The sequence below is a fragment of the Numenius arquata genome, chromosome 1 (assembly GCF_964106895.1).
Source record: "Numenius arquata chromosome 1, bNumArq3.hap1.1, whole genome shotgun sequence".
Lineage (NCBI taxonomy): Eukaryota > Metazoa > Chordata > Aves > Charadriiformes > Scolopacidae > Numenius > Numenius arquata.
The window spans coordinates 47410938-47435135 of NC_133576.1; the positions used below are offsets into that span (position 1 = coordinate 47410938).

General features: G+C 38.5%; 1 protein-coding gene across 1 annotated transcript in view; it reads left to right on the forward strand.

The window, feature by feature from the left end:
• Positions 1-23009, forward strand: part of MED14 (mediator complex subunit 14) — a 35975-nt gene extending 12966 nt beyond the window's left edge. Inside the window, exons 9-31 of the mRNA XM_074145278.1 lie at positions 142-292; positions 2188-2299; positions 2936-3061; positions 3937-4015; positions 5619-5778; positions 6177-6371; positions 6966-7100; positions 7534-7610; positions 9550-9710; positions 9989-10135; positions 10227-10318; positions 11288-11440; positions 11656-11925; positions 13092-13247; positions 13806-13917; positions 14557-14688; positions 15750-15932; positions 16618-16853; positions 17487-17666; positions 17866-17973; positions 18420-18545; positions 19173-19362; positions 22898-23009. Coding sequence (XP_074001379.1) covers positions 142-292; positions 2188-2299; positions 2936-3061; positions 3937-4015; positions 5619-5778; positions 6177-6371; positions 6966-7100; positions 7534-7610; positions 9550-9710; positions 9989-10135; positions 10227-10318; positions 11288-11440; positions 11656-11925; positions 13092-13247; positions 13806-13917; positions 14557-14688; positions 15750-15932; positions 16618-16853; positions 17487-17666; positions 17866-17973; positions 18420-18545; positions 19173-19362; positions 22898-22971 — 3355 coding nt within the window. The 3' untranslated portion in view covers positions 22972-23009. The remainder of the gene's footprint in view (positions 1-141; positions 293-2187; positions 2300-2935; positions 3062-3936; positions 4016-5618; positions 5779-6176; positions 6372-6965; positions 7101-7533; positions 7611-9549; positions 9711-9988; positions 10136-10226; positions 10319-11287; positions 11441-11655; positions 11926-13091; positions 13248-13805; positions 13918-14556; positions 14689-15749; positions 15933-16617; positions 16854-17486; positions 17667-17865; positions 17974-18419; positions 18546-19172; positions 19363-22897) is intronic.
• The last annotated feature ends 1189 nt before the right edge of the window (positions 23010-24198 follow it).

Consider the following 24198-nt stretch of genomic DNA (forward strand, 5'->3'; position numbering starts at 1 on the left):
AAAATGTAAACTAAAATGAATGCTTTTTTTTCAATTCAGCTGACATACTCTTTATTTTTAACGAGAATCAAGGATTAGGTACTGAAAAGCATATTTTCTGCTATTCCAGTTACATGGTTTAATTATTCTCTTTATTTTAAGTCAACAGGTGCTTGGCAGGAAAACAGGGACTGCATCTCTTCATAAGGTCACTATTAAAATTGATGAGACTGATGTCTCAAAACCCTTACAAATATCTCATGAGCCTCCACTGCCAGCCTGTGATTCCAAACTGATGGAAAGAGCCATGAAGGTAAAGGTTTGCTTTGCAATAGGCATCTAGTTTTATAAATCAAAAAACTGAAAAATGCTTTGCATTGTCAGTTTGCTTCACTTCAATTGTATTTAAAGAGCTGTTTCAAAGTTTTCTAGTCAGCAGTTACTCTAGGTTGTGCTATTTTTATGTTGGGACCTAAAATTATTGTTACAAATTATTGGCCTTGACTTCATCTTAAAAATTACCCCTACTTCACAGTGCATTATACACCACTTAGGAGACAGAATGCTGAGGCTGGGGAGAAACAACAGCAAAGTTTCAGTTATGTTTAGTGTTTGGCTTGAGATGCTTTACAGAGAGCCAGATTTTCCCTTTCCTGTCTTGGAGATGCTGTGTAAACTTCCTCTGAAAGTCAGCTTCCCCGTGTCACTTGAGTTGACTACCCAGCCATTAGTATACACATATACTAAATTTACTCATTTAATAGCCTAAATTAGCATATTTAGGCTACTAAATATACAGTTAATTTAGTGAAGATAATGTATTTATCCCTAAATACAGGAAAATGTGCTTTATCTAGAACATCTGCTGAAGTTCCACTGGAGCTGACAGATTCAGAAGCTCACTGAATCAGGTCTACAGACTGGAGATTAAGTTACAAGGCCACTGTAAATTTGAGATTTATCAAAGTTAACGCTGACTCCCTTTATAACTACTTTCTCTGAGCTTAAAAAAATTACCAGCTATGGTATACACACTGCTGTTCTAGTGTTTGAATAATGATCTTGGCTGTGATGATGTAGGTAGCACGTTGTGTTTCTGTCCACTTAAGATACTATATAAAACAGTGGCATGAACAAATATGTTTGTCTAAGCAGGTTATTATACATTAACCTATTGAAAATTGGATGTAGCTATAGAACCTGTAGTCACTTGTTCGTGAGGAAGATTTAACTCATAGCAGCTGCTGAGTTGAAATGCTCTTGTGGATGGATAAACACTTGATTTTTAAGGCCTCATCTTGGAAAGCTAGCCTTTAGGGGAAGGTCATTCTGGTATGAAGGCATGTACCAAAATTCTGTGTAATTCTCTTCTGGTATAAACCTCTTCTGCATTTATCTTTTATACTAGTATAAAATTTGAGTTTAATTCATCTTGAACAGTTTTCAAAGCAACGTGAGGTTAACTAGAAAAAGGTTTTGCAGTAATCTGTAGCTTTGCTTATGCATAATATGTAAATAATATGGCTGTAATGTGAATGGATATAAATGCAAATGCTTTCATTTAGGTTGCACAAGTAAGCTACAGTGACTATAAGTGGTGGCATAAACTTCAGCAGTGCAACAGCCTCTAGATGATCTAGGTGCAAGCATCTGGATATTGCTGGGTTCAGTAGGGTTGCTCATATTCAGTGTCTGCCACTGCGTCTTCACTGCATTGTTACCCCATTAGCAAGACTAAAAGTAGTGTGTTGTGTTTCATGCCACAGCTACCATATGTGTTTGTGTAGGGGCAACCAGTTTCTAAGAGTGTTGGGTTTTGGGGGTTTGTTGGGTCTTTTTATCCTCAGCTTAAGCTAGTTAAACAGATGCATGCTAAGCTGGAAAATACTCCAGCCTTAATGCAGAACAAGGAGGCCTTCGCAGGGAGTGATAACAGCAGTTTGTGAAACTACTTTTCTTTTACATTTTCTTCTAGTTTTCTCTCAAAACCTCTCCCACTGCCTACTGCATAGACAGAATCTTATGTTAGTTTGTTGTATTTTATAGTGATCCAAATACTCAATTTAATAATTCATTTGGTTACCATAGTTCCAAGCAAATTCTTTCTGAAGTAATTGTTTTAAGTTAGGTAGCTTTGTTCCAGTGTGCTAACGCATAAAGTCTACACATCAAATTTGAACTTGCTCAGGTACATTCCTTTTTTTACAGATTGACCACCTATCAATAGAAAAACTCCTAATAGACAGTGTCCATGCAAGATCTCATCAAAAACTTCAGGAGCTAAAAGCCATTCTTAAGAGCTACAACGTTAATGACAATTGTATGTATTTTCTACTGAAGTTTGTTTTAAGTTAATTTCATTTGTGCCTAGGAATGGTTTCCTTTTTTTTGGTGTTTGCTTTCATTATTTCAAATAAAAATATGAAAAAATAAAGGGACGTGTTCAGAATTAACAAGACTTAATTTTAAATTATTCTGCATTGATAATTGTAAAATACTCATATCTCTAAATGCAGTGTAATAGATGAAGCTGGTGGAGCGTTATAGTCGGGGTTGAAGAGTTAAAAGTTGTCTGCTGTAAAACTTGCGTGTGTTCAGAATTGAAAGCAAATCCTTCATTCTCTTGAGCTAGCTTTGGATGAGACTTTACTTAAACTGTTGCTGAAACTATCGGGATTTGAATTGAGCTTATAATCATGAAGCAGTGAATTCAAAGATATTCAAGGATCAATAATCTCCTTCAAATTTGTTTTGTCTTTTCTTGTTGGTTTGTTGCTAGCACTATTTTCACAGAGAAATTCTTATATTCAGTTCCCTCTTTACGTTAATGGTGTAATTATGTGCAAGTGAAGATTGCTTCTATGTAAACAACCAGGTTTTGTGATTATAATGGGCTAAGTTTTAATAAGATGAGCTTGAATTTTGTATCAAATTATCAACATCAATTTTTGTTTAGCATTCATTGAGACGGCTCTTCCAACTCTTGTAATTCCGATTTTGGAGCCATGTGGTCGATCAGAGTGCCTGCATGTATTTGTTGATCTCCATTCTGGAATGTTTCAACTGATGCTGTATGGTGTTGGTAAGTAGGAGCAAAGCCACGTTGTATTTAATATCTTGCAAGAATCCTGCATTATGAGGTAATTTTGTGTGAACAGTTCTGTCAAATCTTGAAGTTCTGTAAGTAAATAAGGGTAATGCAAATGAACACTGCACTTGAGTCATTAAGTATTTGAATTTGAGGAATAGAGAAGTGGGTCTTCGTGCTTCATGGTCACAGTTCAGTATATTTTAAGAGGACAACAGGCTAAATACTGTTAGGCATCATTGCAGTGCATAGTCTTTATGACTCATGATTCCTGGGTTATGCTGCTAATGGATGTGGTCATTTCATATGGTCTTCATTTAGTTTTGTGTTATGTGACCTTATACATCTTGAGTTACTGTTCAAGTCTTAACTTCAGGTTTCAGATTACTTAAGAAAAGAAGGGAAGTGAGTTCTTCTAGTTTATTTGCCTAATAACATACTGCTGTGTTTTTACAAGCATTATGGATCAGTTATTGTGTATCTTAATCTATCTCTTCACAATGAGACACGTGGAGAAGACAAGGGGCAACACTCACAAGTTGCGCCAGGGAAGGCTTCATCTCAATATAAGAAAGAAATTTTTTACAGTGAAAACAGTCAATCACTGGAACAACCCCTTCCCTAGGGACATGGTGAAGCCCCCGTCACTGTAGATTTTCAGGATACAATTGGACAAGTTAGATAATCTCATGAAGGCTCCCTTTCCCACAAAGGATTGGGCCGGATGATCTTTGAGGTCCCTTCCAACGTGGGCTGTTCTATGATTCTGTGATTAATTGTTAAATTAGATGGGACACTTTCATTAAAAGGTCAAAATTTTGTTTGAAGAGCAGCTGCTAAGACCATTCACTCAACTAATGTTCTTGCAGATCAACTGACACTCGATGACGTAGAGAAGTCTGTTAATGATGATATGAAGCGTATCATTCCTTGGCTTCAGCAGCTCAAGTAAGAGACTTGGAATGATTTGTTTAGTTTGCATAGAATGAATCACCATATTCATGTATTGGATGATCACACTTGCATGGTAAAACACAAGTTTTACCACATGGCTTCATGTTTTACCACAGTAGGGGATATACTTTCTCGCTGTTCTAAGCAACCTTGAGTATTTGCCATCTTCTCTAAATGGGTGGGGGAAATTGCACTTTTGCTTGGAGTTGATTCTGTACTCCACCTTTAGCCTGCCCCCTTACACATAGCCTCCTGCATTGCTATGTGCACACTCCACATGAAGTCTTTTCACTTTAAGTCAGTAGCAGACCACTTGCTTCCTGGGGATCTCTTTTTGTGTTCATGTTCATTCTCTGTCTCCTGTATTCCGCTCTTGTTTCTCAGCAAGAACGATCTCTCTTCTCACAATGCAGAGGAAAAACCAGGAAGTGGCCTAGGATGATTTAAATAATATCTGTTTATCTTCTAACATTTCAGCCCTTGCTGGTTTAAACCTCTAATCTTCCTTCCATAAAGCCCTGAGATTTAAGCACAAAATACATTTAGCTCCTATAAGTGGTTGTAGCAAATAATACAAATAGTTTTCATGCAGATGCAAACTGTAAGTTCAACCTGCTCTGTCATTTTGGAAATTCCCAGTACTCTGAGCTAATTGCAGGGTGAAACCTCTATTTGAGGAATTTTGCTTCTAAAACAAGCATGATGACGCATGAAGTGCTGGCACCCTGGAGAAACTAATCAACCTCCCTTTGTTATAAATAATGTACTTGAGATAATGGCTTGGGTAGTGCTGAGAAAGCTAGGCAGTCCCACAAAATGTCTTTTAGGACAGCTGTATCTAATATGTATATATGAGAATAAATGTGGTGTGTTATGATGGAGAGATGCTGAGCAACCACACTTTCCACTGCTGTTTTCGGTGTAAGTTTGATAGAAAAACAAAGCCACACATTTCTGAGCCCCTTTCAAGCCTAGCTAGGCTTTCTGGCCTTGTCACTATAACCAAAAATCCATTGGAGTAGGACAAAGTTTAATTCTAAGCATTAGAATAAATTCGGTGTCTTGCTTCTTCATGTCCAAACTTACTCAGGTAAATGAGTTTGTTTATAACATAATTCAGAGTGACGTCCAGCTTTGGTGTATTGCTTACCAGCTGTATTGCTTTTTGCTGTATTGCTTACCGGCATATGGGAGCAAAGATTTTCTCTTCTATACCAAAAAATAATCAAAGATTCCAAATTGTAAAATAACTGTAATCTGCATGTTTTTTAATTTGTCCCTTCTTTTTTATATTGTAATTTCATATTGTGTGTAAAAAAAAAAAAAAAAAAAATTGAATTCATTCAGTGAATAATTTCAGGGCTTTTCTTTAATTCACAGCTGCCTTACTCAAGCTGAAGACAATATGTAAAGATAGTAATAAGAAAATATGAACTCGTGAATTTTTCTGTGTGATTTTCTGTATATAACTTGTAAGCACTGTTAGATGTTGACTTAGAATATGACTGACTTAATTTGACAGTAATGCTCTGAAGAGCAGTATACTAGAATAATGTAAAACAGTCTCAGGGTACTAATGCCTTTATTTCAATGCAAGGTTCTGGCTTGGACAGCAGCGTTGCAAACAGTCTATAAAACATCTGCCTACAGTGAGCAGTGAAACTCTTCAACTAGCTAATTATGCTAGCCATCCAGTGGGAAACCTTTCCAAACACAAATTGTTTATCAAACTCACTCGCCTTCCACAGTACTACATTGTAAGTAACTGAAAAATGCTTCTGTGTTTTGCTCCCAGTCATGGATATACCAGACAGTTTGTCTGTCGTACTGATAACTCTAACACTTGGAACCAAGTGATTGATGTAAACCTTGACTCTCCCCTCTCCCTCCTGTCTCTTATTCAGTGGGTTTGTTAAGCACTCAGGCTTAGAGAGAGGAGAGGGGGGACAGAAAGGTTTATTTCTCAGCAACCTTTCGATTCTCTTTATGTTTACCGAAAGTTTAGATTTCCTTCTCTTGGATCCCTTTCTTAGCCACAGTATTAATATACTGAAGAAGACTAATGTCTTTCCCTTGAGGGGGAGAGGGTAGGAACTGATGTAGACACATTCTTAGCTTGAGGGTCTTCTAAATTTGTTGTTTTGGTTAAATATAGGTTGTAGAGATGTTTGATGTTTCTGGCAACCCCACAGAACTAGAGTACAAGTACCATTTTCTCTCTGTGAGCTATGCTGAAGGAGATGACAGCCCTGCTACTGCACTTTTACTACAGCAGTTCAAACCAAACATTGAAGAGTTGGTACTAGACACAAAAAGTGGAAAACAAATGAAAAGTGGTGTCAAGCGCAAGGTATGTGCTTCAAAAGCCATTGGACTAGTTGCAGAGTGTGAAAGCTAAACACATTCTGAGCATCAATACCAGCTTTAGTAGTGTTGTTTCAAAAGTTTGTATGGTTGACATCTTAATTGTGTTGTGACTTCGTTCTCTGGACTGCTTCCCTAGGGAGATGTCGGGAAACTATTTTGCAGCTGTTGCCTTTTAATTCATGCCAGGCCTCCTCAGCTATTCTAAAGAGCCATGGCAGAGCACTGTGCTGACATAGCGACAGTAGCTTGTATACACAGAGCACTGGTATCTGTGTGACATGCTTTGCTTTGTCCCATGTAGGTGTAGTCTTTGAAAGACTTGCAGGGTCTGATAAGGGTTACTTCCTGGGGTCGGACTGACATGGTTTAGCGGTATGTAAATGCTATTTCAGGGAAGGAGGTGATTATAAAACTACTTTAACTGAATTGTTTCAGTCCTGAAATGGACCAGATCGTTTCAGGAGTTTGTGCTCAGGGTGTGATTCATTTAAAACTTGGATGAATGAGTATTCTCTGACGTCTTTTGAAAATGTTTACTTCAAATGTGCAAGTACATTTGTCTCTATTTTAATTCTAGTTATCTGGTGATCCATGTTCCATAGAACCTAAGAAGCCAAAACGGTCGGGAGAAATGTGTGCCTTCAATAAAGTGCTAGCTCATATTGTAGCCATGTGTGATACAAATATGCCATTTATAGGGCTTCGTATAGAGGTATGTATTAAAAAATATTTTGTTTCCTTCTTCCCCTGTACTGCTCCGGATTCTCTTGTTTAGATGCAACAGTTCAGCAAACTTGTGGTCGTGTGGTCGCTTTGGAGTTCCCCCACCAGCTGAGCCTCGGTGACTGATGTTCTACGCCGGGTTGCTCTAGTCTTGTTAGAGCTGGTTCTCTAATACCAAGCACTGCAAAAAGCTTGAAAAGTTGGGGGACAAAGGAAAATGAGAGGATGAAAGACACGCTTCTGGGAGGGGGTGGAAGACAACTTTATACCACATTTGCGCAGACTGTTTTTTGGCTTCCCAGCATTTGAGGATGTGAAACATCTGTCACCCTTAGGAGGAAAAAAAAAAAAAAAATCCTTGGAAAAGTTATAGTTATTTTTCTCGAATTTTGCTTGGGATAATATTTTCTTGTCATTCCTAGTTATCTAATATGGACATTCCTCACCAAGGAGTACAAGTGGAAGGAGATGGCTTCAGCCATGCAATACGTTTATTAAAGTAAGAGGATATGCTCCTGTTGTTTCATTTTATTACTGTACATACACTTGAGAGAGAAAAAAAGGATCGTTTGTAGAGTATCACTAAAAGTATCAGGCCAGGGGGGGATTTTTGGGTTTGGGTTTTTTGTTTGTTTTTTTAAAATTATTTCAATTATGTATCTTGCACTCTTCAGTGAAGCAGCGCTGGAGAAAAAGGAAAATAAGAGTAGACACAGAGCCAACTATAATTTGTTTCCTTCATTATCCTAAATTGAGGAGCTCTGGAAACAGTCTGACAGCCGTCAATCTTACAATCCAAGCAGTGCTAAGGAAGATATGGCGATGATTGATGAATATGCAATTGCAATTTTAGATCAGATCAGAGGCCTACATATTCCATATGTTATTTGACAATTACTAGTACTTGATACTGCAGAGGAAAATGCAAGGAATCCCAGAAAAGACAATTGCATAGTAAAAAACTTGTAGAGGAAACATCTGAGGCTCGTACAGTAATGTAAGAGTGGAAGGAGCCTGTGGAGGTCATCTGATCCAACCTTCTGCTTAAAGCAGGGCTCATCAGCTGCATTTTCCAACCTCCAAGGGGTTTTGTGCCCTCACTGGGCACAACTATCTCAAATGCTGACTAGAAGGGGGGTAGCCACTTGATTGCCTGGCTAGTACAGCCCAGGATGCAGTGGTCTGTCATTGCTGCAAGGGCACGCTGCTGATTGCTGTTCAGTCTGTCTCCCAGGCCCCCAAGTTTTTTTTTCTGCAGAGCTGCTAACCAGCTGGTCAGTCCACACTCTGTGCTGTTGCTTGAGGTTATTTAGGCCCAAGTGCAGGACTTCTCATTTCTTTTCATTGAACTTCAAGAGGCTCCTGTTAACTCGTTCCTCCAGCCGTCTGAGGTCTCTCTGAATGGCAGCCCTGTCCTCCAGCATGTTAAGTGCTCCCTTCAGTTTGGCATCATCTGCAAACTTGCTACTCCTTTGCATCATGTAGGTTATTGAAATTGTTAAATGGTATTGGCCTCTGTGTTAACCCTGAGGAATGACAGCCAATAATTGGACATGCAACTGCTGACCACAGTGTTTTATACCTGGAAGTTCAGCCAGTTTTTCACACTATTTGAAGCCTACTTCAAGCCTTGACAGTTAAACTTCAGTTCGTGTTATGAAGTAAAACAGATTATATCAATTTCAAACAAAAAAAAAACCCAAACCCCAAGGATGCCTTCTAGAGTAAAACCTTCTTAACTTCTTTTATGCTGCAGAAGTGTATAGTGATATAAAAGCAGCAGTCCCTAAATGCATCTTTTTAACTTTGCATATGAGCATTGAAGTACTGAGAACTTGTGCCCTGAAGTTAAGGGTGATCCATGAAATTTCTGGATAGACTCTCAAGGGATTTGAAAAGGTTTGACATGTTTTTACTTACACTTTATTTAGTCTCCTGAGCTCAGTTCTCACATTGGGATATGAATAAATTAGTGGGTACTAAGATAACTGTGAAGTTGATCATTGCATTTAGAGTGAGCTTGTTCTAGAAGGCAAGCTGATTCATGAATTCAGGTTGCCACAGAACATACTTATTTTCATCTTTTTTGGCTTGTTTCTCTGTAGAAAAGCTTTATATTGGTATGCTCTTACTTCACCAGGAGATCAGGGCAATTCAACATATCCCTTAGCAGTCTGTAGCTTGCAGGTGTTGAATTCATGCAAAAATTGGTCTTAACTCAGAGTGCTTTTGTAACACAATTGTTACAGTCCTTGAAGAGGAATAGGATATCTCGCTGTGCAGTCCAGCTGTCTTTGCTGCTGTTTTGTTCATTCTTTCATGTCCAGACTTGGAAGTCCTTCAGGAAATTGTAGAAGGTGGTATTTTTTGTTTTGGAACTGTGTTGTGTATAATTGAGATCTTTTTTTTTTTTTTTTTTTTTTTTTAATCATGAATAGAATTCCTCCCTGTAAAGGTGTAAACGAGGAAACGCAGAAGGCTCTGGACCGATCTCTTCTTGATTGCACTTTCCGATTACAAGGTAGAAATAATCGCACATGGGTGGCTGAGCTGGTGTTTGCAAACTGTCCACTTAATAGCACTTCATCCAGGGAGCAAGGTAAGTTTTATTTAGGAAGACTGGTACATTTTGTTTCTTTGGGGTTTACGTTGTCTGTTCCAGTAGTTCTAATGTTTTGGTGTTACTGGACAACTGGCTCCTCTTAAGATTTCTAATAAACTACAGCGTACCTAAATAAAAATTTTGATTGCTGAGTTGATGCACTTTTATTATTTAATTATGTTTCCTGATCCCTTGCTACAGTTCACTCATAGTCTGTAAACCATGGTTTAGGAATCACTAGTTTAATCAGTATTTACCATCTCCTAACACTGCAGGACCAACCCGTCATGTTTACTTGACGTATGAAAACCAGTTATCTGAACCAGTTGGAGGTCGCAAAGTTGTTGAGATGTTCCTTAATGACTGGAACAGTATCGCTCGGCTGTATGAATGTGTCCTGGAGTTTGCACGATCCTTACCAGGTACAGAAATCACCTCCTTTTCATTAAAATGATGTGTTTACAGATTACTATGGTTTTCTCAGTCTAACTCTTTTCCCTCCTCTCTTCAAAGACATACCCAACCACTTAAACATTTTTTCAGAAGTTCGTATCTACAATTACCGAAAACTTATCCTTTGTTATGGAACTACGAAGGGGAGCTCAGTAAGTAACTCCTAAGTGTACTTAAAATGTATGTTTGAAAACAGACTGGATAGGCTTAGAGTTCTCAGAATTGTGCTACAAAATATTTCCTTGTATTACATTATTGTGGAATTAATATTGATGAATGTAGAAAAGACAGAAATGGAGGGTGCCACTTAGGTTAGGTGTTAGGTTACTAGATGTTCAGAATTTTTGAGAATGCTTTAAATTGTGGGAAGGACAGTTGTATGCTCCTGTTTGATGAAAGCTAGCATGGCAGCCTTTTTCTGACAAACTTACGGTAGGTGTTGCTACTAGTCACTGCTGCCTTAGAAGAAAGGGCTCTAACAAAGTTTTAAATGCAGCACTATGCTTTCAAATGAGGTGGTCCTTAATTATTTTGTAGCAATGCTGTTCCCTTGTTCAGAACTCTAGCTTACTCTGTAGTATTTGAATTTACATCTTATTAATTACTTTGATAACTGAGTACTTGCTCACACCCTTGCTATAAATGCAAGGTACAGGAGGAAGTACGTGCACATTTATTACAGACTAAGAATATGTTTTTGTGTGCAGCTGTTGCAAAGCAGATGATGCACTTGAAATTTGCTTCCTGGAAGTTTTTTGTGTTCATGTTCTAAGCTGAATTTTTAAGAGTATTTCTATATGCATTTTATTGGGACAGTTCATAAGTAGCAAGAGTAGCAGTGTGGATTTTGCATGTCACTTCCTTGCATATTAGCATGTCTCGTTCCCATTTTTGTGTGATGTGGTGGTTTTGTGGTTGCCAACAATCCAGTTAGCTAAATGGATGTTAAAGTTAACAGTGCTTTCTTTTCCCCCAACCTCAGCAACTTTTGAGGAAAGTGAGTTAGGAATCTGTTGAGATTTGAGGAAAAATGGGGAAAAAATTGAAGCAGACCAGGTTTCTTGTTATAATCTTGTAGTTGTTCTAGTTTCCAAGACCATTTTATGTTCTTGACATTGCAGATCAGCATTCAGTGGAACTCCATACTTCAGAAGTTCCACATTTCACTGGGAACTGTTGGCCCAAACTCAGGTTGCAGTAACTGTCACAACACAATTCTGCACCAGCTCCAGGAGATGTTTAATAAAACACCAAATGTGGTGCAGTTGCTACAGGTAACGTTTTAAAGATTTCTCTCAAGAAAAGTGCAAGATAATTAAGAGCTGAATTCTGATGAAACTGTTCTTTTGAAAATTACATGTGGTTATGATTGTTTATGGATCTCCTTGGCAGAGGGTGGCTTGGGGAAGATGGTATCCCACTTATGCCCCCTTTTCCCTTACCTTTACTTAAAGCTAAGCTACCTGATTCAATATCTGTTCTCTTTCAGGTTTTGTTTGACACTCAGGCTCCATTAAATGCCATCAACAAACTTCCAACTGTGCCCATGCTGGGTCTGACTCAACGCACCAACACTGCCTATCAGTGCTTCTCAATTCTGCCACAGTCGCCCACACATATCAGGCTGGCTTTTAGGAATATGTACTGCATTGACATCTACTGCCGGAGTCGTGGTGTTGTAGCGATACGTGATGGGGCGTACAGTCTCTTTGACAACAGCAAAATAGTTGAAGGTTTTTACCCTGCTCCTGGATTAAAGGTGGCCATTTCTGTGTTTTCTGGCATTTTGTAAATAAATGAGCCTCTAACTTGAAGTATGGATGTGATGTGAAGAGCTTTACAAAGCTTTTTTTTTTGTGAAGAGCTGCAGTCCTTCCAACATTGAGTACAGAAGGAATTTTCTAATTTATCAGTAGATTTGTTAATTAGTTTGAATTAAAACATTTCCTTTAAGAAAACTAGCATCAAGTGTCAGGGTTTTTTTTCTTACCTATGTAATAAAATAATGTAGAGGCTAGTTCAGGCATCCTTTTGTTAAAACTTACTGAAGTTGTGTGACAGGACAGTGCTCTTACGTTGCAAGTGAAGAAATGCTCCGTGTTAGATGATTCTAGACAGAAAATTATCTTTTAAAATAGTTTCCATCAGTGTGTGGCAGGAGCCTGTGGCTTTGATTCTGAATACAGTGTTGGTTTGCTCTTCGTGACAAGTTGCCCTCAGAAAGTGGCACCTGTTGTGAAACAGGGTAGTTTGCTAATTTTTTCTTCTGACAGTTGCAACCAAACACTGATTCTCTGATACTGCATTTAGCTGATCCTAAACATCTACCTCTTTCACAAATTCCAAGTGGAAGGCTAATGGGAAGAGGAAGGGGATTGTAGATAACAGTGGAAAGTATAAGAGAATGAAATTAGGAAGGTAGAGAGGGTTGGCAAATTCCTCTGGGTACAATAGAATGCTATGGAGGAGGCGACCTGGGCATTCTTATCCAAACAGGGCAGTGGTAGGTGTGATACAACAGACCAGTAGGTTCTGGATACTGATGAGTTGCTCTCAAGCATCTTTTTCCAGGTGTAGGTTTTTCCTTATTTTTAAGGAAAAATGTTGGTACTTCAGTTAACTAGAGATATTTCATGTGAGTAAGCAAGGTTTCTTGTTTGGTGGTGATGTAAGACCCTTTTTTTAAAAGGAAAAGGGAATTAAGCTTAAATATCCACTGAGAAACTCTTGTTTATGAATTGATAGATTTTGCAAGCTATTCATACTGTATATAATGAATGCCCACTAGTATTTAATTCTAGAGACCTGCCTGTTTCTTATGTGCTGTAGCTGATAAAGATAGTATTAAAGCTCAGCAAATACCGTGCTTATTTATGTAATAACATTTAAATGGAGAAATTTCTAACAAAACTGATTTTTCCACAGACGTTCTTGAACATGTTTGTTGACAGCAATCAGGATGCGCGAAGAAGATCTGTAAATGAAGATGATAACCCACCTTCTCCTATTGGAGGAGACATGATGGATTCTTTGATATCACAGCTTCAACCCCAGCAACCACCACAGCAACCACAACAACAGGTACCCTCCAGGCAAAATAAGAAATGTTTATTGTCTTCCACAACGGTAGGTTTCTAAGAACTTATGTTCTAAAAGGATTAGCACTAAAAAATAGAAAGGGAGACTATAAAACTGCTCTGCTGTGGAATTCCCCTGGGGGCAAAATGTATTAATTTATTTTGCAGTTTCTCATTCCAGTATAAACAGCCCATAGCATATGAACAGCGGCTTTGGAAGGTCACATGAGACTTACTGCCTTCGAAGTGGAGGACTGAGGGAGGGAAAATGACTAAGATAAAACATGGGGAGGGGAGTCAGGAAACTTCACTGTTATAGGCTGGCAGATAAAAAGGAAGGAGATGCCAGAGGTATTATGTCTTGAGGAGGAGCTACAAATAGCCACTGAAAAAAAATAGTACTGAACAAGGTGATATAGAGAATCAATCAACTATGTTGATGGACCTGTAAGATTCCATAGATGGGGACCAAACTCTCATTAGTATTCTCCTGCACACACTTAACTTTAGTTTTAGTACAAAATGGTCAAAAATTTTCATTGTCCTGTGTTGACAATTTCAGCCATTTGCAAAACAGGCAGGAGGATCGGGAGCATATCCTCTTACTTCACCCCCCACCTCCTATCACAACACAGTGACGCCATCTCCGTCTATGATGCACACACAGTCACCAGGTAAGAGTTCGTGTGCTAATCATGTGCTGGTAGTATACACGCAGCTCTTTGTGCATGCGTGCTTTTTCTATTATTTGAGCTGTGTTTAGCTCCAAGTTAGCCAGGAGAATGCACCTTGTATCATGGAAGAATAGCAAAGCAAAGTCCTGTTATTCATGTTTTGGAAAGTACATTTTGAAGCTGAAAAAAAAAAAAAAAACATTCTGTGAAACTGTCATCTTTAGCTATGCAAATTTGGGACTGTTTCATTCTTATGGCTTAAAACTTGCTCGGATCAAAATCTGTTAATTTTAAATACCTGCTTCTTCAGAAAAGCTTTTCATCACCAAAGCTCTTCTTTGTGCTCCAGCTGTTACAGTGCAACAGCTGAAAATACTTAAATTTGGGGAAGGGCTGGGCAGGGGGGAAATGCCATTCTTCAAGCCAAGTATCTTGGAAAGTTTCCTTTCTGTGGTGAATCAATCTGGAAAATGTAACACTCGTGCATGTACAAAATAAAGCCTTTGAGTGCAAAAACAAATTTTCATGAGTCTTGTTTGCTGGCTCTGTAGAAAGTAGATAGCTGTTGCAGTTGGTAGAAAAAATTATAACAGAAAAATGGGAAATGTGTATGTGGAGTGACATGTTGTCTTTGATTAGGTAATTTGCATGCTGCAAGCTCACCTAGTGGAGCTTTAAGAGCACCGTCACCAGCATCCTTTGGTCCAACTCCTTCACCTTCCTCTCTTGGAATCACAATGGGACAGACAGCTAACTTTGCCAGCCCGCATGGTGAGTTCTTTACTGGCAGGTGTATGTATACTGATAGGGAGAGCACATTTGCTTCTTGAAATTAAGTCTTCCAGGCCAGACCTAAGTTAATTGAGAAAAATTTGTGTTTTGTAGCCTAAGTAGCTGTTTTCATACATGTGGGTGTAACTCTTTAACAGTAGTCAAAAGTAGCTGCATGGCACGTTGAGGTGTTTCTAACATTTTCAAGATTGGCTATCAGTCACTCTTTCCTGCTTACTAATGTGGGGAAATTCCATGTGGTCTTGTAGCAGAACAATGGCTGCAGCTTTTAATGAGCATTGTCTCTTGCTAGTTTAGTTAATGTATTTTCACTGCTTACACTTCCTGGAAAAATAACCGGAACAGGTTAGAAATTCAAATACTTGCAATTTGAAAATGTTGTCAGAGTCTTGCTGGCTTGACATACATATATGTAAGCAACGCGCCTTTTGGTTGTTTTCTTTATTAAGTTTTTTTTGGAAAGCTGCCAAAATAATTGTTGTAATCACAGTGCATTGGAAACCATTCCATAGATCACAATAAATGAACAGTTCAGATTGTAATTTTAGCACACCAATTTAACTGTCAAGATGAACAAAGTGATACGGATATACAACAGACTGTTTTAAGAAGCTTTTTCTGGACAGTCTTTATAGTGGAGTATAAAAACAGACTTTTGTAGAGATGACTGCAAGATACTGATTAGATAAGTAACAGTCTAGCTGAGGCTCTCATTTGCTAAGGAGCAGGAGAAGTCCAAGTATATAGGCAAGAGCTCTTTTTAGTTTAGACCCAGTTACATGTTGAACATATTGATTTGCCTTAACGTTCAATTTTATTTTACCTTTTAAAAAACAGCCAGAAAACCCTTGAATCTGTATCTTGATTTTTTAAATTTTTTTCCCCTCCCGTCATTTTTTTTAATACGCTTGTAAAATGTAGTCTAAAAGCTTGTAGACACTTTCATGCTTTACAGATTTTGCTAAGCCTTTTTTCAGATTTCTAGATTAGAAAATTTTGTACTTTAAAAAAAACCAATAACAGTCTTGTAACATCTGTAGGTACCATAGACCCAAGTTCACCATACACCATGATGTCACCCAGTCAGCGTGCAGGGAACTGGCCAGGATCTCCCCAGGTCTCTGGTCCGTCACCAGCAGCACGAATGCCTGGAATGTCACCAGCCAACCCTTCCCTTCACTCACCTGTCCCAGATGCCTCTCATTCCCCACGAGCTGGAACAAGTAGGTTTCTTTATCAGTGTTATGACTGTGAAACATCCATGTTTAACATTTCTAGTTCTGGGGTTTTTTTGTTAGTTTTGGGTATCAGCCTAACAGTCCTTTACTGCTCTTGTGCAGTAAAATATCTAAGAAAATGAAGCCTTTATTCTGTCCTCGCTCAAGTATTCTGTAACAAATTGGAAAATGAGTTAAATCATACAGCATAAACTTCAGCAGGATTGATACCTGTCCTGGTTTGAGGTTGCACTGCAAAAATTAGTCTTAGACTATTGAGCTCCATGCTAAGAGAAAATTCTTCAGAACAAAAGCAGCGATGGGCATATTTGCCTACCCAAATACTAACTTCACATCATAGAGTTGTAATGCTGCTCTTGCATGACTGATTTAGCTGTCTTTAAATCTCATTGAGTTTGTTGTACAAACCTGCTGTCTGCTGGCATGCTGCAGAAAGAAGAAAGGGGAGTAAGATTTTGGTGTTACTGAAACTGTTTGCATGGGTGGAGGGTTGAAACTCTAATTCTGTGACTTTGTCTATCTGCTGCCTATCACTAGGCAGCCAAATTCTTTAATAAGGTTAAGCTTTGGTCCAGAGAACTCATGTCTTGTAGAGTGACAACAATAAAGTGAACAGATATGTTTCAGTTTAAATCCTTCCTCACTGCAAGTACTTTTTCCATATCAATAGGTTCCCAAGCAATGCCAACTAGCATGCCTCCACCTCGTAAACTACCTCAGCGCTCTTGGGCTGCATCCATACCTACAATCCTCACCCACAGTGCCTTGAATATTCTGCTATTGCCCTCTCCTACCCCTGGACTTGTGCCAGGACTAGCTGGCAGCTATCTTTGCTCCCCTCTTGAGCGATTCCTTGGATCAGTTATTATGAGGAGGCATCTTCAGAGGATCATACAACAGGAAACGGTATGGTTTAGGTTGTTTTAATATTGACCTGCGAGTATGACTTCACAGCTTTTCTTTCATGCTTCTGTATTTCATGTCTTTGAAATCAAGCACGAACTGAAATACGTTAAGTGTTTGCTGTTGGACTTGTGCTGTAGTTCTGAATCTTGCAATCTAAAGGGTCAAAATTTAAAGAAAGCATTTAGTTCTGCTTCTTTTCCACACAAATTGCAAGTGGAAAACCTGTTTGGCCCGGTGAAATATGATAACTGATATGATCATAGCTGTACTATGACTGTTGGGAATTACCTAGAACAGCCTCAGGGTTACAGTGGATTCCACTAACTTGGCAGCAGTGCCCAAGAAATTATTTACCAATTGACAATAACTGAACTATTCAGTCATGAATGTCACTTTAGGGTTTGGGACAGACAACACCCACCTCTTCACTACTTTGGCATTGATTCACTGACAGAGAAAGAAGCCAAATCTTGCATAACCTTCATTCTCAAGGCATTTTTACCTGTATATAAATATCAAGTTTCTTTCTGGAAAGAGGGCAGATTGATCACTAGAGTCTTGGGAGTGAACGTGTGTGTGTTCATGGTATTTAATGAATGACTGTTTGAATGTGATACTTCTTTTTTTATGCAGCTACAGTTAATAAACTCCAATGAACCAGGTGTAATTATGTTTAAGACGGAGGCACTGAAGTGCAGGGTTGCTCTCAATCCCAAAACCAACCAGACCTTGCAACTGAAAGTAACACCTGAAAATACAGGCCAGTGGAAATCTGAGGAGTTACAAGTTTTGGAGAAGTTCTTTGAAACAAGAGTATGTAGTCAGATCATTAATGTTTACATTTTTGTGCATTGCTTTTAATCTCTGTTGATGTTTTAAGTGGTTCTGCTGACTTTGCTTGGCATGCGTAAGGGCTGCAAAACATAAAAGTAACAGCTGTGCATGCTGGTTATCATATTAAATAATATAGCTATTATCTAAATAGGCAGTACTAAATAGTGTCTTTCTTTAGGTTGCAGGACCACCTTTTAAAGCGAACACTCTAATAGCCTTCACAAAATTACTAGGGGCTCCAACGCATATCCTCAGGGACTGCGTACACATCATGAAACTTGAGCTGGTAAGTTAACCGTTCTATTTAGTTCACCCAACTTCAGTTAGTATTTAAACATACCACATTTTTTTTTTTTTTATCTAGAAACACCTACATTACTTAACGTTTATATAAATGTTATTTAGTGTTGATAAAGGAAGTTTCAGTTTACTGTTAGCTCTCCTGGAAACTCCCAAAAATTCTCTTCTAAACTGATGATTTTGAGAAATGGCAGGCGTGTTACTGTACAATTGGCCCCTGCATAAACTGGCTGGAATCTTTCTGATTGTATTCTTGTTTACCATATGCTCAGTTGTTTCAGAGTTATTCTGACTTGTGCTAAACCTGGCAACATCTGCAAGGGTAGCTAGAGAAGCACATCCGACTTTCTAATACTTCCCTAGTTCATAGCCATGTATGTCACTGATGCGAGATCTTTGCTGTTCTTTCTCTGTGCTGCTCTTTCTAAACAGTTCCCTGATCAGGCAAGTCAGCTGAAATGGAATGTGCAGTTTTGTTTAACAATTCCTCCCAGTGCACCGCCAATTGCGCCTCCAGGAACACCTGCTGTTGTGCTGAAATCCAAAATGTTGTTTTTTGTAAGTAGAGCTATCTGTTTTAAAATGTTGTGGGCTGCATGTCTTTGAAATCATCACCAGTTAGTAGCAAAACATAAGCATGCTATATCTGACAACCATAATAGCTAAAAATGTTCTGCCGTTTGGAAGCCTAGATTTGCGTGCATCTCTTATTATAATGAGTTCAGATGGTATTCCTCGTTCTCCCTTCTACAAAAACACAGCAACTGTTTTTGTGTATTGTGTTCTTAGAGAGATGTTGACGATGTATCCTAAAGTTCAGTTCCCTTGGGCCATGGGTATCTTCGAATGCTCAGCTTCTGGGTGTTTTGTTCTTCTTTGAGGCACAAACCACCTAGATTATTAAGTAGTATGCACATTAGTGGTGCTGGAAAAGGGTAGAGGGAATGAGATGTTTAGCACAAATCTACCTAAGTGTTGTCTCTGAGGCAATGCTTACTTTAGGGTGCTTTTGAGAATAAAATAGCCTACACCTGCTTGATAACTTCTCTGTTACAGAATTGATGTCTGAAAACTGATGGGGTGGAAGTGCATGCTGTCTGTAGATCTAGAGTGTTTAACTGTATTGGAAGTTGCACTGAACTACGTGGTCATTCAATTTAACACACGTTCTTGTTTTTCTTGCAGCTCCAGCTAACACAGAAAACAACAGTCCCACAGGAAGCTGTTAGTATTATTGTCCCAATTATTTATGATATGGCTTCGGGTACAACACAACAGGCTGATATTCCCAGGCAGCAGAACTCTTCTGTTGCTGCTCCAATGATGGTTAGCAATATTCTAAAGAGGTTTGCTGAACTGAATTCACCACGACCAGGTACTGTACATGTCCAATAGATACATTCTCTTCACCCAGACTTCTGTGACAAATCTCCAGTGTAAAACTAAATCTCTCTTATACTTCTTTAGCGATTACAAACTCCTGATGTGATAGGCGATACATAAGTTAATAGCAAGTACTGGCAACACAGCAGACATTTATGCCAGGTTACATTGATGATTCAGGCTGGATTTTGCTGTTCTGTCAAAATGATAGAATGCACCTCTTGTTGGCCCAACTCTTACTGCACAGTAGGAGTCCTACTTTTTAACAAACGGGCCCAGAATGAGTCACAAGAAGTATGCTATGGTTAAGTGTCAATTTTCATGGTTAATTATGAAGTTATCAATAGATAACTTAACAGTAGAATATAAAGGGATGTTAAAATAGTTATCACAACTTGTCCACGTGCTGTGAATTATTAAAAAGTAATTGGAGTGATTGTATACTCCTTTGTAGTGTGTGCACTAACAAAGGTGCATACAGTTCTGTCTACCAAACGTGCTGTGAAGTGCTTGAGCTAAATAGGTTGTTCTGAATGTTCATTGGCCTGTAGGTAGTGCGCTGTGAACAACATTGTGCTTTGCTTTCTCTCGTTTGTCATGCTTTTTATTTATTTTTTTAGTATCTGAAACATAGAACAACAGTAGCAGGTTCTTTGGGCAGCATGTGATCTGTAAGCAGTGGTTTGGGGTCTTAATACACAGATGGCTCATAAGAATAACTTTCAGTTCTGCTGTAATTACGTGCTGAAGAACAAAGCCTTTTTCCAATAACCCAGTGAAAATAGGTTGAAGTTGTGAATCCAGAGGTTGAATTCCACTTCTCTTATGTATAATTATTCACCTTGTTGTTATGCGGTAATTTTAATTATGCTTGATGGTTTATTTAGATTACTAGAACATGAGCAATGTTTATCTTAAATTGGTGTGGATATGCATACATATCTGAAAATTGTGATGAGATTAACATGCATTTTCTGGTTAACATATAGTAATAGTGTAGGTAAATAGGAGAGAGAATAGCCTTGAGGGCATGTGGGGTTACCTGTGGGAGTTCTGTATGTGGTACAGAACCGTTGTTTGTGTAGCACTTTTATTTCAAGATACGTTAACTAAACTTCAGGTGTTTCTTTTGGAAGGTGCTTCCCCACTGAGTTCCCCTAGTGTGGGGAAGGCTAGGTATTTGTTTTGCTGTTTGTTATTGCACTGAGTTGTGTTTGAAGGTAAACCCTTCACAAAATACCCCAGCTTAGGGAGTAATTGTCAAGGCTGCTCTTGAGCATCCCGGGTGAGATGTCTTCTGATGATCATTAGATAGATCAAGATTGACAATTTTTGTTTGTCACACAAGTTTTGAAGTCGTGTAGGAGTGCAGTACAGGGAGCCGAGTATAGACAGAAAAAATGCATATAAAAAGAGTTTGTGGCCCCAAGCAGGACCTTATCTAGGTAAAGAAGAACGTAGGTAACTGAGCAGAGGACATTTCTAGTAGTCTTTCCTCTGACTTCTAAAAGAAAAAAATGAGTCTGTATGGATTTATTTCTTTGTTTATTTATTTAGCTGGGTGGTGGTGCTGGAAATGAAGTAGGATCTTCCCTGAGAACTCTTAAAATGCAATTTCCTATGTTCTTATTGTCAAAACTTACATTATTGTGTCTGAAAAATGAGAACAAGATACCTTGTTTCCTTTGCTGTTGAAAGGTGGTAGGAGAGCCAACAGATGGAAGTAGATAGCTGGGAGACTTCTTTTACAAGAGTGGTACATGAGAGATCCCAGATGCATATCCTTTCCCTTGTGGTGCTATTGTGCTGTACCCAGGATTTTCCTATCTGTGTTAGCTCTTCTGCTGCGCTAACTGCAATTGCTTGATTAAGTGAATTTTTCACTGTTTCAGTCAGAAAAGACCAGGGCTTCCCATCGTGCACGTATGATACTACTGGCACTTTCATTGTAACCCATAATCAGTGTTGCCTTGTTTTGGCTGTATCTTTTTTACCTTTCTCTCTTTGTGAGAAAGTATTTTGTATTCAGCTTATTTTTCCTCTTAATAAAATGGTAGTGCCTGAAAAGTAAGTTCTTTTGGAAGAGTTTTCTTTCAGATCTGTGGGCAAACACATTCTGCTGTGTTTAACAGTAAAACATTGACTCATTGCGAGTACACTGTCTTTCTGAAATCACTTTACCTATGCCTCCATGGAAAAAATGGATTTTGGGGAAATAATTACATGAACTGAGATGGAATCAATGCCCTGGAATAATAGGGTTAAACTTGAGCTGTAAGTCTATAGCCTGCAATATGTAGTGGACATGAATCTGGTAAGGAAAAAAATGTCCCTACAGATGTTGGAGGTGACCCTTAAAGAGGAGCTCAGGGGACTCATGATATTTCTTAAAGCACTTCACGACTTAAGCATTTTTCAGTGTCTGATTTTCAGTGATCCAGTGGATGGTATTTAGTCCAAATTTGTAGCTTTGATGCAATAATGACCTGCCCAAAATAATCTTGGGAATCCCTAGTTTGGCAGTTAGGATTAATGCATCCCAACAGGCTCTGCTCTTATCTCTTTGCTCACACTGTTGCTCCTTCAGCAAAAAAATTCAATGTCTTCTAATGGAGGTTTCTTGAAATATGCACGAAAAATTCAGCCTGCAATGACCGGGATGTGATAGTGGCTATTAACTGTATTCTCTTATCAGGAATAGTAGATGCAAATCACAGCTGCCTAATACTTCACCTTTTGTTGTTCTAATTAAACTCTTCTGTTTCTATCGGTTTTAACTTGTTTTTTAAAGCTATTTCAGAATGTGTATATGTTTCTTGTCAAAAAATGCTGGTATTCAGAACTTCAGACAGCTGTTGACTGTTTTTTCCTCTCTGTATTAGTCCTCAGCTGTTTGCAACAAAAGTCCACTTGCTCTGTATTTTATTTTGCAGTTTAGATGTCAAGGGTAGAGCGAGAACAATTTGGTTGAACGAAACAGATTTCTGACTTTTGCCCAGTCTTGGAATTAGAAATATTTCCAAAACTAGGCTTAGGGCAGAAAACATCTTCCAGCTGTTTCAGACTTGAGTCTTTTGAAATGTTTAGTTTCTGTTCTTAATCAATAGAAATAGAACTTGAGAAAGGTGGGTTGTTTTGTTTGTTTGTTTTTTTATAAGACATAGAGCTTTAATAACATACAGAAAAATTTGGATCGCAGTGCCACATACATCAAATTTTAGTATAGATTCAACTTGACATTCCAAAGCTATTAAAAGTTAAGAGCTGCTTGCAATTTCGTGACCAACGGGAGCGGTCCTGCTGGGAGAGCCAGAGTTACTTCAGTTAAAATAGCGACAAATCCCGACGTCCTTGGAGGTGCTTGGGATTTGCAAGTCGCAGCCACCATCTGTGGTCCCCCCCTGCCCGTAGTGGGCAGTAGCCATGCCGGCGTGGTCGGAGTCGGCATAGCGCGCTGCCTCGCGAGGTTGTTAGAGTGACATCCTGTCTGTGAGGTGATGCTAACCTGTCTCTTTTCCCTGTTCCAGGTGAATGCACAATATTTGCAGCCGTTCGTGATTTGATGGTTAATCTTACGCTGCCCCCTGGTGGGCGTCCGTAGACACTTTTAAAAGAAGGCTGAAAGTGAGACAAAACAGCAAAAAAAAAAAAAAAAAAAAAAAAGCAAAGCCTTCGGTTAAAAGAGGACGTTTTAATTTTACCTTTTTATTAAGAGCTAACTCTAATAAACTGGCAAACTTTCAGGGATGCACTTTCATCAAATGAGTATCACCACGACTTTTGTATAGTGCTGTTGTATAGTGTGTTTTAATGGGAGACACTTCAGACTAGGTAATAGATTGAAGTATCAGCTTGCTGGTAATAGATTTAATATTCTGTTTTATACTATAAAGATTATGAAAATGCCAAACTTGTTTGTTTTTCTGTTTTTCTTATGTTTTGGTGTAATAGTCTTTTTTTAAGGCAGGTCTGTCATTTTTGAATACTGTAAAACTGTGACAAACTTTATATTGAAGCTGTATTTTAATATGACTGCTTTGAATCCTTAAACAATTTATTTGGGCTTGTTGTAAACATGTCCCCAAAAAGCAATATTTAATAAACTGGATTAAAAAATCTTAAACTGGATGTTGTATAATCTTAAAACTTATTCCTCTCTACTGTAACCACTGGCCAGATCCCTCATATTCACACTTACTTGGCTATCTCTGTATGTGATCTTGTTTCCGCACACATACATGTGCTGCTAACTTTAAAAAACAAAACAAAACCAAAAAAACAAAAACCTTTTTTATTTATTTATTCTGTGGGTGTAATTTTTTTTCAAGCCATAGGAAAAGAAGAGTTTGTTCTTTTTCCTGACTGTATAAACAACCAGTAATTGCTTAAAACAATGCTTTGTTTCTTACAGTCATAAGGAACTACATCTGTTCTGTCCCAAAAGCAAAGTTTAGTGGACGAAGCACCTTTTCTCATCTGTCGTGGAGTTCGTAGTTAGAGGCACCTCTATAATAATAGACTCTTATTTGTCTTATTGTAAAGGCAGGTAAGGTAGAATCTTGAACTGTACACCATTGGAGAGGCTGATCCATAAAAAGAGACAACCTCATATTTAGCTTTTTGAATTGGGTGTATGTAGATAACTTTGTCGGTGATGACTGAAGGCTCTCGTAATGGGATAAAATTTCCGTCCTTAGGAATTAGTCTGTCACTTAACCATTTGTCCTCATGGATCAGTCTTCTCAAATTTTTGTTGAGTACAAGTTGGTTTCCTGACTTACTGCAAGAGGAAGGAAGAGGAGCTTTCTGCTGTGCTGCCTCACTCACT